The sequence below is a fragment of the Mirounga leonina genome, unplaced genomic scaffold, assembly GCF_011800145.1.
Source record: "Mirounga leonina isolate KUSES-001 unplaced genomic scaffold, KU_Mleo_1.0 Mir_151, whole genome shotgun sequence".
Classification (NCBI taxonomy): Eukaryota; Metazoa; Chordata; class Mammalia; order Carnivora; family Phocidae; genus Mirounga; species Mirounga leonina.
In genome coordinates, this window is record NW_023270377.1 from 20466602 (window position 1) to 20478972 (window position 12371).

General features: G+C 39.6%; 1 protein-coding gene across 2 annotated transcripts in view; it reads right to left on the reverse strand.

The window, feature by feature from the left end:
* Window positions 1-12371, reverse strand: part of XRCC5 (X-ray repair cross complementing 5) — an 89105-nt gene that overhangs the window by 17782 nt on the left and 58952 nt on the right. The window contains exon 17 of one of the 2 annotated variants that reach the window (XM_035007192.1): window positions 3227-3333. The exons of the other annotated variant lie outside the window; for it this stretch is intronic. Coding sequence (XP_034863083.1) covers window positions 3329-3333 — 5 coding nt within the window. The 3' untranslated portion in view covers window positions 3227-3328. Of the gene's footprint in view, window positions 1-3226; window positions 3334-12371 lie in introns of those variants that run through there. 2 annotated transcript variants of the gene reach the window in all.

Below are 12371 nucleotides of genomic sequence, written 5' to 3' on the forward strand. Positions count from 1 at the left end.
CCTCTGTTCTCTGCAAAGATGTTTCCAACAGAATGAAAGGAAGTCATGTATTGTGGGTTTTTTCCCCTTCATCGGACAGAGCCCAAACAGCAGTAGGTTCGCTCATCTGTCACACATTATATATAAAGGGCTGTAAAACCATCTCAAATGATTTTGCTGAACCCAGGCATCATTCAGGACATTTCCCAATTTAATCCTTCTCACTATCTCAATGCCTCCTATGAACTGTACTTATTGAAGGGGCGCACATTTTACAGAAGTCGGCAGTTAAATTATTTTTAAATGTTAAGAACAGATTTACACAATGACAGTGGCATCTTCATAAAACAAACTTAAAAAGTGATGATATAAATTAAGCACTTAAATAAGTATATGGTCAGGTCAGTAATTAAAGAGAGTAAAATAACAGTATTTATCAGCAAACAAAACTCAAAGCAAGTAGTCCAGTCTGCCACCAATTAAATGCACATGTAAATACAATCACCATTTTAAGCCAGAAACTTACAAGAAACATTTGCCTGATAAGAAAATGAGTCTGTGTTTTAATATAGGCAACTATAACAGAAACAGATCGCCAACAGGCTTATGGCTCTTTCCTCCAGGATAAAAACTGGTCATCGTGGGTAGAGGCTGTGTATCTACCAGCCAGGGTCCAACCAGAAGAAGAGAAATCACTCTGACAAAGGAAGTGCGATGCAGGCAACTGTTACACAGGTGCGGAGGGCTGTAAAGCCAACTGAAAATGGTGCTGTAACCCAGAGATTAGGAACAGCAAGAAGCCCTCAGCACCCCTTCGCAGTGCAGGGGGACGGGGAGAAAAGAGAAGAGAGAGGTAGAGCAACTAGAGCTCAGGGGCCTGTCCGGTGGGATCTGAAGCCATGGAGGACTGGAGATGCTGCCTAACAGAGAGGGAGGAAGAAATACCCCGGCTTCTCCCTCCCTCCTTGCCTCCTACCAATTTCCCACCAGGGTCTCCTGTTGGCTGAACCCTGTAGGAAGCCAGTTGTCATGGGAGGCTGCGAAATACAACCTGCAGGGGCTGGCTCTGTCCCATTCCACACAGTGTTACTATGAACCCAGAGAGGTGGATGCCCCATTTTATGCACTGGATAGATCCTGGAGACACAAAATTAACAAAGTATTCTTTAAATAATAAAGGAAGATAAGGGGTGCCTGGGTGGCTCAGTCGTTAAGCGTCTGCCTTCGGCTCAGGTCATGATCCCAGGATCCTGGGACTGAGTCCTGTGTTGGGCTCCCTGCTCAGTAGGGAGTCTGCTTCTCCCTCTCCCTCCACCCTCCTGCCCTCGCTCATGCTCTCTTTCTCTCATGCACTCTAATAAATAAAATCTTCAAAAATACATATATTTAAAGCATACTTCTACAAAACCAGAATCACGTAAAAAAAAGAGAGACACAGATTTCACGTCTACTTGAAACATCTTTAGAGCTACATACATCTCCCTTTCCTTCAGGTCTAATCTTGTGAAACCCAGCACATGGCGGTCACACACCTGTGTGGACCACGATGACAAACCAGAAGAACCAGAAGTGACTGAACCTTTTCACAGAAGTCAAAGGATCTTCTGAAGATTGAAGTACAAAAAAAGGTACCCTAAATATTCTCTTCTTCATGACAAAAGGTATGCTGACTTATTTCTTAAATGTCCTTTCTGCTCCTATTTCCAAAAGAGGCTGGATCTAAGATCCCAGGCAGAATCTGCCCTCAATGTTTGTGCTCCTGGTCTAGCACGTCCGGTATTCCTGGTTTTAGTTTTGTGGTCTTCAACGAAATATTTTTGTTGGGGAGAAAGAAATCACCGGGTGGCAACAAAAGAAACTGAGAATTAGGAAAAAAAGATAAACTTTACAAACCTGAAAATGATGTGCAAATGTCTTATTTTGAAGCAGCTGGACTGTGAAACAGACATAGCTCTGTCCTGCTCTTTGCCTCTGCCCTGATCTTCCCCCTTTTAGAAGCTGTTCTGCGAGACAATTTGCCCCAGAATTCCCCACTGAGCAGACAGAGTTGCCCGCCTCCCTTCTGAGAAGAGAAGCAGTCCGTGGTCCTGACACAGAGACCACCATAGCCAGAGTATCATGCGTGACCAGGGGCACAAGAAACTGAATGAAGGCATATAAAATGCTGACCACTCAACAATATAGATACAGCCTTGGCCGTTTTATTATTATTATTTTCTTACCAATAACTAAAAACTCAATTAAAGCCTCACCATTTAAGCTCCACAAGTTCAGTCACAGACCATTTTTTCATGCTTAACGATTTTCTCATTAAATGCAGTAATTTCTTACAAATTGCACTAATAAAAGTAAGTCTTGCTGGGTGTTCTCCCCCCTTTTGCTACCTTTTCATTGATGTGTTAAATTAAAACCCCAGGCACAAGGAGCAGAGTAAATGCAAAGTCTTTATTGTTAGAATCCATTCCTGCAGACTCTTGAGATCTCGCTAGTTTTATTTTTGTTTTTATTTGAGCTGTGAGTCCTACTTTATAACCACAGGACGGTCTCTTGGTCTTAGCTCACTCTAGAAAAAAGGTGATAGTGCGAGCTAATGAGAAACTATAAAAATGGCATCCAGCAAGCCCACTAGTGGTAAGCTCATTTTATGTAAGAGAACATTACAACAAATCTTCTTCATTCTGGATGAATAATGGTTCTCATCTTAAATAACTTGAGTGTAAGACCAGGTCTGTTCCTGAGTCAGCTGAAAATTTTAAGTCTCCTGGTCAAAGGGTGGGTTCTATGGCATTCTATGGTCTTTTTATTTTTTATTAACAACATTCAATTTAACCATTAAAGACCCATTGAACATGTCCCACAAAACCTGAAGGTTATCCATGAATATTTACAGATTTACAGGGCATACAGCAGTTTGCTAAAGACCAAAGAACATCCATTTTTTTGTTTTTTGTTTTTAGTATAACTAATTTCCCCAATTCCAGGAGGGAGTGCACTTAAAGTCCAAAATTGGGACATGATGCTAACATAAGAAAGAAGCTAAAGGAAGACTTTTTCATCAAATGAAGTGACTTCTTTGGCTCCTTTGTGTAACGTATATGCCATATGCTTGGAAGTATGTGTTGGGTGTAGGGCTAGGGAGTAGAGAGAGAGGGTCTCCACAATTTTCTAACTCTAAAACTTGGTGAAGCTTCCTAAAATAAAAGTGCTATAGAAGAATTAATAACCTTACCATGTAGACATGATCCCATTCCAGATGGGCAGTAGGAGGGAGGCAGAATGCAAGATGACAGTGTTTGGTACTGTAGCAATTTTACAGTATCTGTCTAGCTTCATAGCAGAGTGGATGTCATCAACCTAATGCAGGAAGTAAGCAGAAGGAACCAAGTAGCCATAGTAACAGTGCAGCCAAGAGGAAACACTCTGGAACAGGAGACCAGTCTGGCAATGGGATCCAATTAAAAGTTGGTAATTGAATGGAATTGAAATTCATGTATCAGTTGAAGAGATATAGTGAGTGGTGAGTCAGGCTCCACAGAAAGGAGAAGCAGGCGGCCACTGCTTGAATGTGCTTTTATGGACGATGGGGGCGGGGTGGTGGCACAGTGTCCTACGATACCCTAAGAATCTGAGTCACTCTTTTTTAATTTTATTTTATTATGTTATGTTAATCACCATACATTACATCATTAGTTTTTGATGGAATCTGAGTCACTCTTAAAAGGACATATCAAGTACCAGAAAATTTAAAACAACTATGTTTCATGTGGTAAATCTTCCTAAAAATTGATAAATAATGATGCCTTGTGTTTATATGGCATCTTTCCTTCAGATACTTTTTTTTCTTTCATTTTTTCCCTTTTTTGATTTTGTGAAGAAAGTTGTATAATATTTTAGAGCTCAAAATATTGAGATATTATTTTTCTCCACTTCTTCGATGGGGCTAAGATTTATGAATTGATCCAAAGAACCTGAGAGTTAATTCTGCTGTAATTCAAAAATTCAAATTGTTATTATTCTCAAGCACTGCTCCCTTGAAGTCAACAATGGAAACAAAAAAATTACTTAGTCAGCAGTACTCGGCAAACATAAAAACAGATGGAGGTTATCTGTTCCAGTGATGGTGGACTAACAGCAGCCATCTTGACAACGTATCACACTGCAATAAAACTACTACTAGGCGCAGGTATCCCAGGATACACTGGCTCTTAAATCACAAGCACCTCTTTAGAGCGGGATTTGGGGGTGAGAAAAAAGAATGGGCATTCTTTGTGGAAGGAACATATGAGCAAATATACAGAGGCAGGCAAGCTAATGTTACAAGGGTATTAGCAGGAATAGCGTTTGGTCTGAGTACAGAGTTCATAGAGGGGGCCTGTAGAAGATGGGTCTGCAATGGCAGAGAGGGTTGTAGAAAGCCTTGAAATGGGGGACTAATTTCAAAGACATGGGGAGTGATTAAAAAGGGCTGACCCTTAATCAAATCTGTGCTATAAGAAGCTAAATCTGGGGGCGCCTGCCTGGCTCAGTCAATGGAGCGTGGAACTCTTGATCTCAGGGTTTTAAGTTCGTTGGGTGTAAAGATTAATTAAAAAAAAAAAAGGAAAGCTAAATCTGTACCAACATATGGGATGAACAAGAAGAACTTTGAGGGTAATTAATACAGGATGCTATGACTGTCCAATGGTGAAGTAATGAAAGCTTGAATTAGGATACTGGTGTTAGGACGGAAAGGAAGAGACAGATCCAGAAAATGATGGGAAATTAGGAGAGAATTATAAATGGGTACAAAGTGGTCAGAAATGCTCATCAACAGTCAACTCAAGAAGCAAAACAACAACAGCATCAAAAAACCCTTCTTTCTGGGGAAAGTCCTATTAGCACCAGGATATCCTTAGGCTGTTGCATCACTTGGGATACTTTTCTTTGGGCTTTCCTGTCCAGCCTTTTAATGGTTCAGGTTATGCAAGGCTAGTCTATGAATTCTTCCCCAAATTGGTCACCCACCTGCATTTGCACCCATGCTGCCTTGGATGAACTATTTGTGCATCTAAGTGACCCTTTCCACCAGTGCCCTAGACACCACACCTCTCCCCTTCTCAAAGATCTCATCCAGTCTCATGCCTTCAGAGAACATCTCTAGGTGACTTTTCCCAGATTTATATTTAGAACCCAGACCTCTTGCCTGAAGTCCAGACCTGCATAACCAGCCTAGCATGTCTCTGTCCTCTCAGTAAAAACCAATTCCTTCCAGTCGCTCAGGCCAAAAAACAGGAGTCATCCCTGACTCATTTCTTTTTCTCACACCCTACATTCAAATAGTCGGTAAAATCTGCCAATTCTTTTAAAGCATGTCAAGAATCTGACCTCTTCTCACTTTCTCTCACTTGCATTACTACAATAGCCTTCTAACTCATCTGCCTACTTCAACCTTGCCCATTCTCAACATGGTGGCCAGGGCACTTTGAAAACATAAGTCAATCAGATCAACCTCTACTTAGAATTCCTCAGTGGTTTCCCATTTCACTCAGAGTAGAAGCAGGAGGTCTAGGAGGCCCTATGTGATATGTACCCCAGCTACCCCCCTGATCTCATCTCCTACTTCTTTCCTTCAGCCACAATGGCCTCCCTGATGCTCCTTAATGAAGTCAAATGCTCTGCTTCAGGAGAACATACTGCTCCCTCTGTCTGAAACGTTCTCCCCAGAGATACCCACCAGGTTCTCTCCTCCACCTTCCTCAATTCTCTGTTCAAATGATACCCCAAAGTGAGCCTTCCTTGATCCTCTATAAAATCATAAGCCCATCTCACCCCAGCACTCACTATCCCATTATCCTGTTTTAATTTTTTCTCTAGTGCTATCATGACTTGAATACCATTCTCTGAAAATTCATGTCCTTTCCAAAACCTCAGAATATGACCTTATGTGGAAATAGGGTCCTTGCTGATATAATCAAATTAAGATGAGGTCTTAAGAATAGGCCCTAATCTGACTGGTGTCCTTATAAGAAGAGGGAAATTTAGGGCATCTGGGTGACTCAGTCAGTTAAGCGTCTGCCTTTGGCTCAGGACATGATCCTGAGGGAGTCCGGGGATTGAGCTCTGTGTCGGGCTCCCTGCTCAGTGGGGAGTCTGCTTCTCCCTCTCCCTCTGCACCTCCCCCGGCTCATGCTCTCTCTCTCTCTCCCTCCCTCATATAAATAAAATCTTTAAAAAAAAAAAAGAGGGAAATTTGGACACATACTGTGAGAGAGCTCCCTGTGAAGAGGAGTAGAGACCAGAGTGGTGTGTCTACAAGCTAAGGACCACCAAGGACTGTCAGCTGTCACCACGAGCTAGGAGAGGGGCATGGAACAGATTCCCCTCAGAGTCCTCATATGGAACCAACCTTCCTGAAACCTCCACTTTGGAATTCTAGTTGCCAGAACTGTGAGGAAATAAACTTCTATAGTTTTAAGCCAGCCCCTCTGTGGTACTTTGTTACAAAACCCTTGGAAACAAACACAAGTCCTTACCACCATTTGACATTTATTTTCTTATTTGTTTACTGTCTGTGTTTCGCTATAGTGACTAGCACCTAGTAGGATGCTCCATCATTTGCTAAATGGATGAACGAATGGCCTAAACGTCACTGATTTACTGTGGGAAACAATGCCACAACGACCACCGGTGCATGTTCATTCAGACTCCAAGATCTCTGAACAAACTCGGATTGCAGGGTTAAAAATAATGCGAAAGGATCAGAGTGAAATGCCCTTGGGATGTGTGTGGTCTGTTCTAAAGTACACAACAGAATATGTTTTGTAGATAGGAAGCCAGCTGTAAAGAGCACACTGTGCACTCCCCTCTTTGTTCCTTTATTCTCTTTTAAAGATTCTTATGTGCTTGACTCATCCTGGGTATGTGGAGGAATGTGCCTTACTACGCCCCTGCTGTAAATCACTATAGATCTATATCGCTGTAAAAGGTATATAAGAGTATGGAAAATAAACCTCAGCACCTTGGGCTGTTTGCCTGGGGTCCCCTGTGCCTCGCTATACTGTCATCTCTTTTTCTCAGTTCCTTCGCCGCCCCAGGTCCCCGACTCTCTGAGGTCGACAATTTACTCCTGCAAAACCTCTAAAGAATGGAAGAGGTCTTCTTGAATTCCTTCAATTTAAACCCACACACTGCATTTTTAGAACTGGTATCACTAAGGGGAATGGATAGTCTAGAACTTTTTTATCACCACCCTTCACGTTAGTTTTACAGAGATGGAGATGGCGAAAATAAAGCTCGATGGAAGGGGGAAATACATAGACAAAGGTAAATGGGCTGTGTAAGAGATGTGTGCAGGCATGTGTGGAGAACATACCACTTCTTTTTTTTTTTTAATGGGGATGAGGGGCAGGGGCAGAGGGAGAATCTTAAGCAGGCTCCATACCCAGGGCTCGAGCTCACAGCCCTGAAATCATGACCTCAGCCAAGATCAAGAGTCGGATGCTTAACCAACTGAGTCACCCAGGTGCCCCAAAGATACCATGTCCAATGCTGTCCTATGTGCACATAGTCATCTTTCTGTTGTCACTTACTATGACTTAGCTCCATCCCACTTTGCTGTATGCTCTTTTTTCTTCTCTTAGATCACATTGATTGAGCCCACTAGGAATTGGGGGGGTAGTGGAGGAGTATTTTCCAAAATGTATTGTCTATGGCTATAACACCAATTTACCACACCCTAAAATATTAACCATCTTGACTACAACACAGCATTAACAGGGATTAACAGGGTTACTCCTAAGAGGAGACAGTGAGAAAGCAAGATAAAATGTGAGTTTGGGGAGGGACTGGAAGAGATGGGGACAATGAAGGAGGAGACTTCCTTTTCTTAACTTTTATGTACTACTCTATTATTATTTGATTTTTTTCCAGTGAGCATGCACTTATTTTTTAATGAGGAGAAGTCTAGGGAGCAATAAACAATTGTTTCTATTTCTAGTGAGCCTTAAATGGGTAGACATTTTTCATAGGTTGGCATTTACTGATGATGAAACTCAGAATACTTCTATTTCATGATCCTTTCATTTCTTTTTCTTTTTTTTTTTTTTTAAAGATTTTATTGATTTATTTGACAGAGAGAGACACAGCGAGAGAGGGAACACAAGCAGGGGGAGTAGGAGAAGGAGAAGGAGAAGCAGGCTTCCCGCTGAACAGGGAGCCCAATGCGGGGCTCGATCCCAGGACCCTGGGATCATGACCTGAGCCGAAGGCAGACGCTTAACTGACTGAGCCACCCAGGCGCCCGAACCTTTCATTTCTTTTTTATTTTTTGCACCATCTACTTTTTTCTTTCTGTTTATTACTCATATACTTAAAGGGCTGTATTAAAAAGGACCTTCAAATTATTTAAGTTTACCCACTGTGCTCAGGAAAGACTACCAATGTGAACCGAATCTGCTACAGGCAAATCTTATCTCTGGTTTATATATTCAGCGCCTCCCTCTCATCCTGTACATTTAAAATTTCAAAGTATAAGTCTTGTTGGCTTCATTACAGTCCATCTAAGAGTAATTAGAAATGGGGATAATTACGGGATAATCCAAGCTTAATTATTCCATATATTTTCTTCTCAATGTATGAGACAAATAATGAATCAAACAAAATAAACCCATGCTTGAGAAAATGGCACAAAAGAAGAAACAAATGAAAGGAGGGAATAATGAATCTATAAACTTTCCAAATCTATAAGCACTGACCTAAGACTTATGTACTAAAATACCTATTGTCAGGGCACGTGGGTGGCGCAGTCGACTCTTGGTTTTGTCTCAGGTCTTGATCTCAGGGTTGTGAGACTGCGTCCCGTATTGGGCTCTGTGCTCAGCAGGGAGTCGGCTGGAGATTCTCTCCCTCTCTCTCTCTGTCCCTCCCTCCACTAGTGCTTTCTCTTTTTCTCTCTCTCCCTCTCTAATAAATCTTTTTTAAAAAAATACCTATTTATCACTAAATTGTAAATTGATTTTCATTACTTACAACTAATCATCTCTGTGCTCCAACAAGTTCCCGAATCCACACAAATTTTCCTGGACTGGTCATTCACTAAAGTAAATGAATTCCTCTCATGAAGCAGAGGATTATGAAACACAAACATAATCTTGTGATACATGTATCTAAGTTTAAAAAAATTTTTTTAAACTCCAATACCTGAAGACTTTTATTTAAAATACACTCTATTACCTGAAATGACGCTGTTTTCTTTACTGGTACTCTGCAGAGATTCACTTGGGTCTCCAGATTTTTGTTTAGCTAGGGTTAGGCAAAAATTATAAAGGTCTCACCAGTCCACAAGGTCTCAAGGGGAATAACTTTCAATACTCAAAACGTCATGGAGAATGACTAGACAAAAAATCAACAAGGATATAGATTTGAACAAACTATCATCTAAACTGACCTGACATTTGCAGAACCTTCGACCTAATGACAGCAGAATATACATTATTTTAAAGGGCATATGGAACATTCGTCAGAACAGAGTATAGGCTAAGCCATGAAACAAGTCTCATTATATTTGGAAGGGTTGAAACCATTCAAAATATGTCTTACGACAGAATGAAGATAAAAATCAACAACATCAAGAAATTTGGGAATCTCCAGTATCTCCAAATTAAACACTCTTCTAAATAATCTAAGGGTCAAAGCAGTAATCATGAAAGAAATAAGAAAGCATTTGAACTGAATGACAATAAAAAACACGATGTATCACAATTTATGGTGTGCAGCTAAAGAACTGGTTAGAGGGAAATGTATAGCTTTCAATGCCTACGTTAGAAAAGAAATGAGGCTTCAAATTAATAATCTAAGCTCTACTTTAAGAAACGAGGAAAAGAGGACCAAGTTAAATCCAAAGTGAGAAGAAAGGGAATAATAAAGACAAGAGCAGAAATCAATGAAATAAAGACAAAATAATGGAATATCAATAAAAGCAGAAATTAGGATCTTTAAAAGATAAGCAAAACCATAAAGCTTTACTTAGATTGACCACGAAGCAGAAATGGAAAATCTGACCAAACCTACAATATGTAAAATAACCAAGTATTAGAAAGCTTCCCACGAAGAACCCTGGCCTAGGATTCACTGGCAAATTCTATCAAATATTTTAAAAAGAAATAATATTAATCTTGAAGGGGAAGAAAGAATACTTCTCAACTCATTCTATAAGGCCTGTATTTCCCTGATATCGAAGCCAAAGATGCTGCAAGAAAGGAAAACTACAGAAAGGAATCCTTCATGGACATATACACAAAAATCCTAACAAAGTATCAGCAAAATGAATTCAGGAACATAAAGAGAAAGAATTATACATACATACATATATATATATATCCACTGGGCTTTATCTCTGCATGCAAGGCTGGTTTAACAACTGAAAATCAATGAATATAATAACATAGCATATTAACAGAAGAATCAAACCCACATTATCATTTCTATATAGAAAATACATCAAAAAATGCATCTGACAAAATTAAACATGCATTTGTAATAAAAACTCTCAACCAACTAGGAATGAAAAAAGAAAATCTTCAAGTCGATAAAGGGAATCTAAGAAAAACCAGAACATCATACTAACGGTAAAAGACTAAGAGCTTTCCCCTTAATCACTCTTATCATTCTATGATTGTTGGATATTCCAGTCAGTACAATCACGAAAAAGAATTTTAAGCTATACAAATTAGAAAAGAAGAAATAAAACTGCCTTTATTTACAGATAATATCATCCTGCATGTAGAAAATTCAGAGTATAGGAGCACCTGGGTGGCTCAGTCAGTTAAGTGTCTGCCTTCAGCTCAGGTCATTATCCCAGGATCCTGGGTTCGAGCCCTGTGTTGGGTTCCCTGCTTAGTGGGGAGTCTGCTTCTCCCTCTCCCTGTGCCACTCCCCCTCCTTGTGCTCTCTCTCTCTCCCTCTCTCTCTCAAATAAAATCTTAAAAAAAATTCTTAAGAAAATTCAGAGTATATAAAAACAATTAGAAGTAATAAACAAGTTTAATAAGTTTGCAGGATATAAGATCAATATACAAAAATCAATATTTCTATATACTGGCAACAAACAATCCAAAAAATAACTTAAAAAAATTCCATCCGCGATAGCATTAAAAAGAATAAAATACTCACAAAAATTTAACAAAAGAAGTGCAGGACTTGAATACTAAAAACAACAAACACTATGGAGAGAAAGTAAATAAAAGCCTAAATAAATGGAAAAATATCCTATGTTCATGGGTTAAAAAATTCAATATTGTTAAGATGGAACTCCTCCTGGGCACCTGGGTGGCTCAGTTGGTTAAGCGACTGCCTTCGGCTCAGGTCATGATCCTGGAGTCCCGGGATCAAGTCCCACATCGGGTTCCCTGCTCAGCGGGGGGGTCTGCTACTCCCTCTGACCCTCTTCCCTCTCGTGCTCTCTGTCTCTCAATCGCTCTCTCAAATAAATAAATAAAATCTTAAAAAAAAAAAAGATGGAACTCCTCCCTTAGTTATTCTATATGCTCAATGCAATCCCCATCAACATCCCAGGGGACGTTTTTCTATAAATTGAAAAGCTGAATCTAAAATTTATATGGAAATGCAAAGGACCTAGATTAGCCAAAACAATGTTAGGAAAAAACAAAATTGAAAGACATATTATAGTATTTCAAAGCTTACTATAAAGCTAAAGTAATTAAAATAATGTATCAATGAAGAACAGACATAGGTCAATGTAAGAGAATTGAAGGGTATAGAAATAAACTCTTACACGTATGATCAGTTGATTTTCAACAAGATACCAAGGCAACTGGATGGGAAAAGGATGTGGTTTTTCCAATAAATGATGCTGGGACAACTGGTTACCCTTTGAAAAACAATACATCTAGGATACTCACCCTCATAACCATTTACAAAAATCAACTCAATGGATTATAGACCTAAACCTATCAGAAGAAAATCTTTGAGACTTGGCTAGGCAAAGATTTCTTATGTAAGACTGCAAAATGATAATCCATAAAAGAAAAACTGATAATCTAAAAAATCAAAAGAACATTATACTTCAAAAGACACCACTGAAAAGATAAACCACAGACTGTAGAAAATATATGCAAATCATATATCTGACAAAGGACCTGTATCCAGAATATATACAGAATTCTCCACATCTAGATAAGACAATTAAATTAAGAAATGGGGAAGAGATTCGGATAGATATTTCACCAAAGAAAAAATATATGAATGGCCAATAACCATCTGAAAAAAGAAAAAATATATGAATGGCCAATAACCATCTGAAAAAAGGTCAGCATCATTAGTATTTAAGGAACTGCAAATTAAAACCACATAGGGATGCCAACACATCACCATCAGAATAGCTATAATTGAAAAGA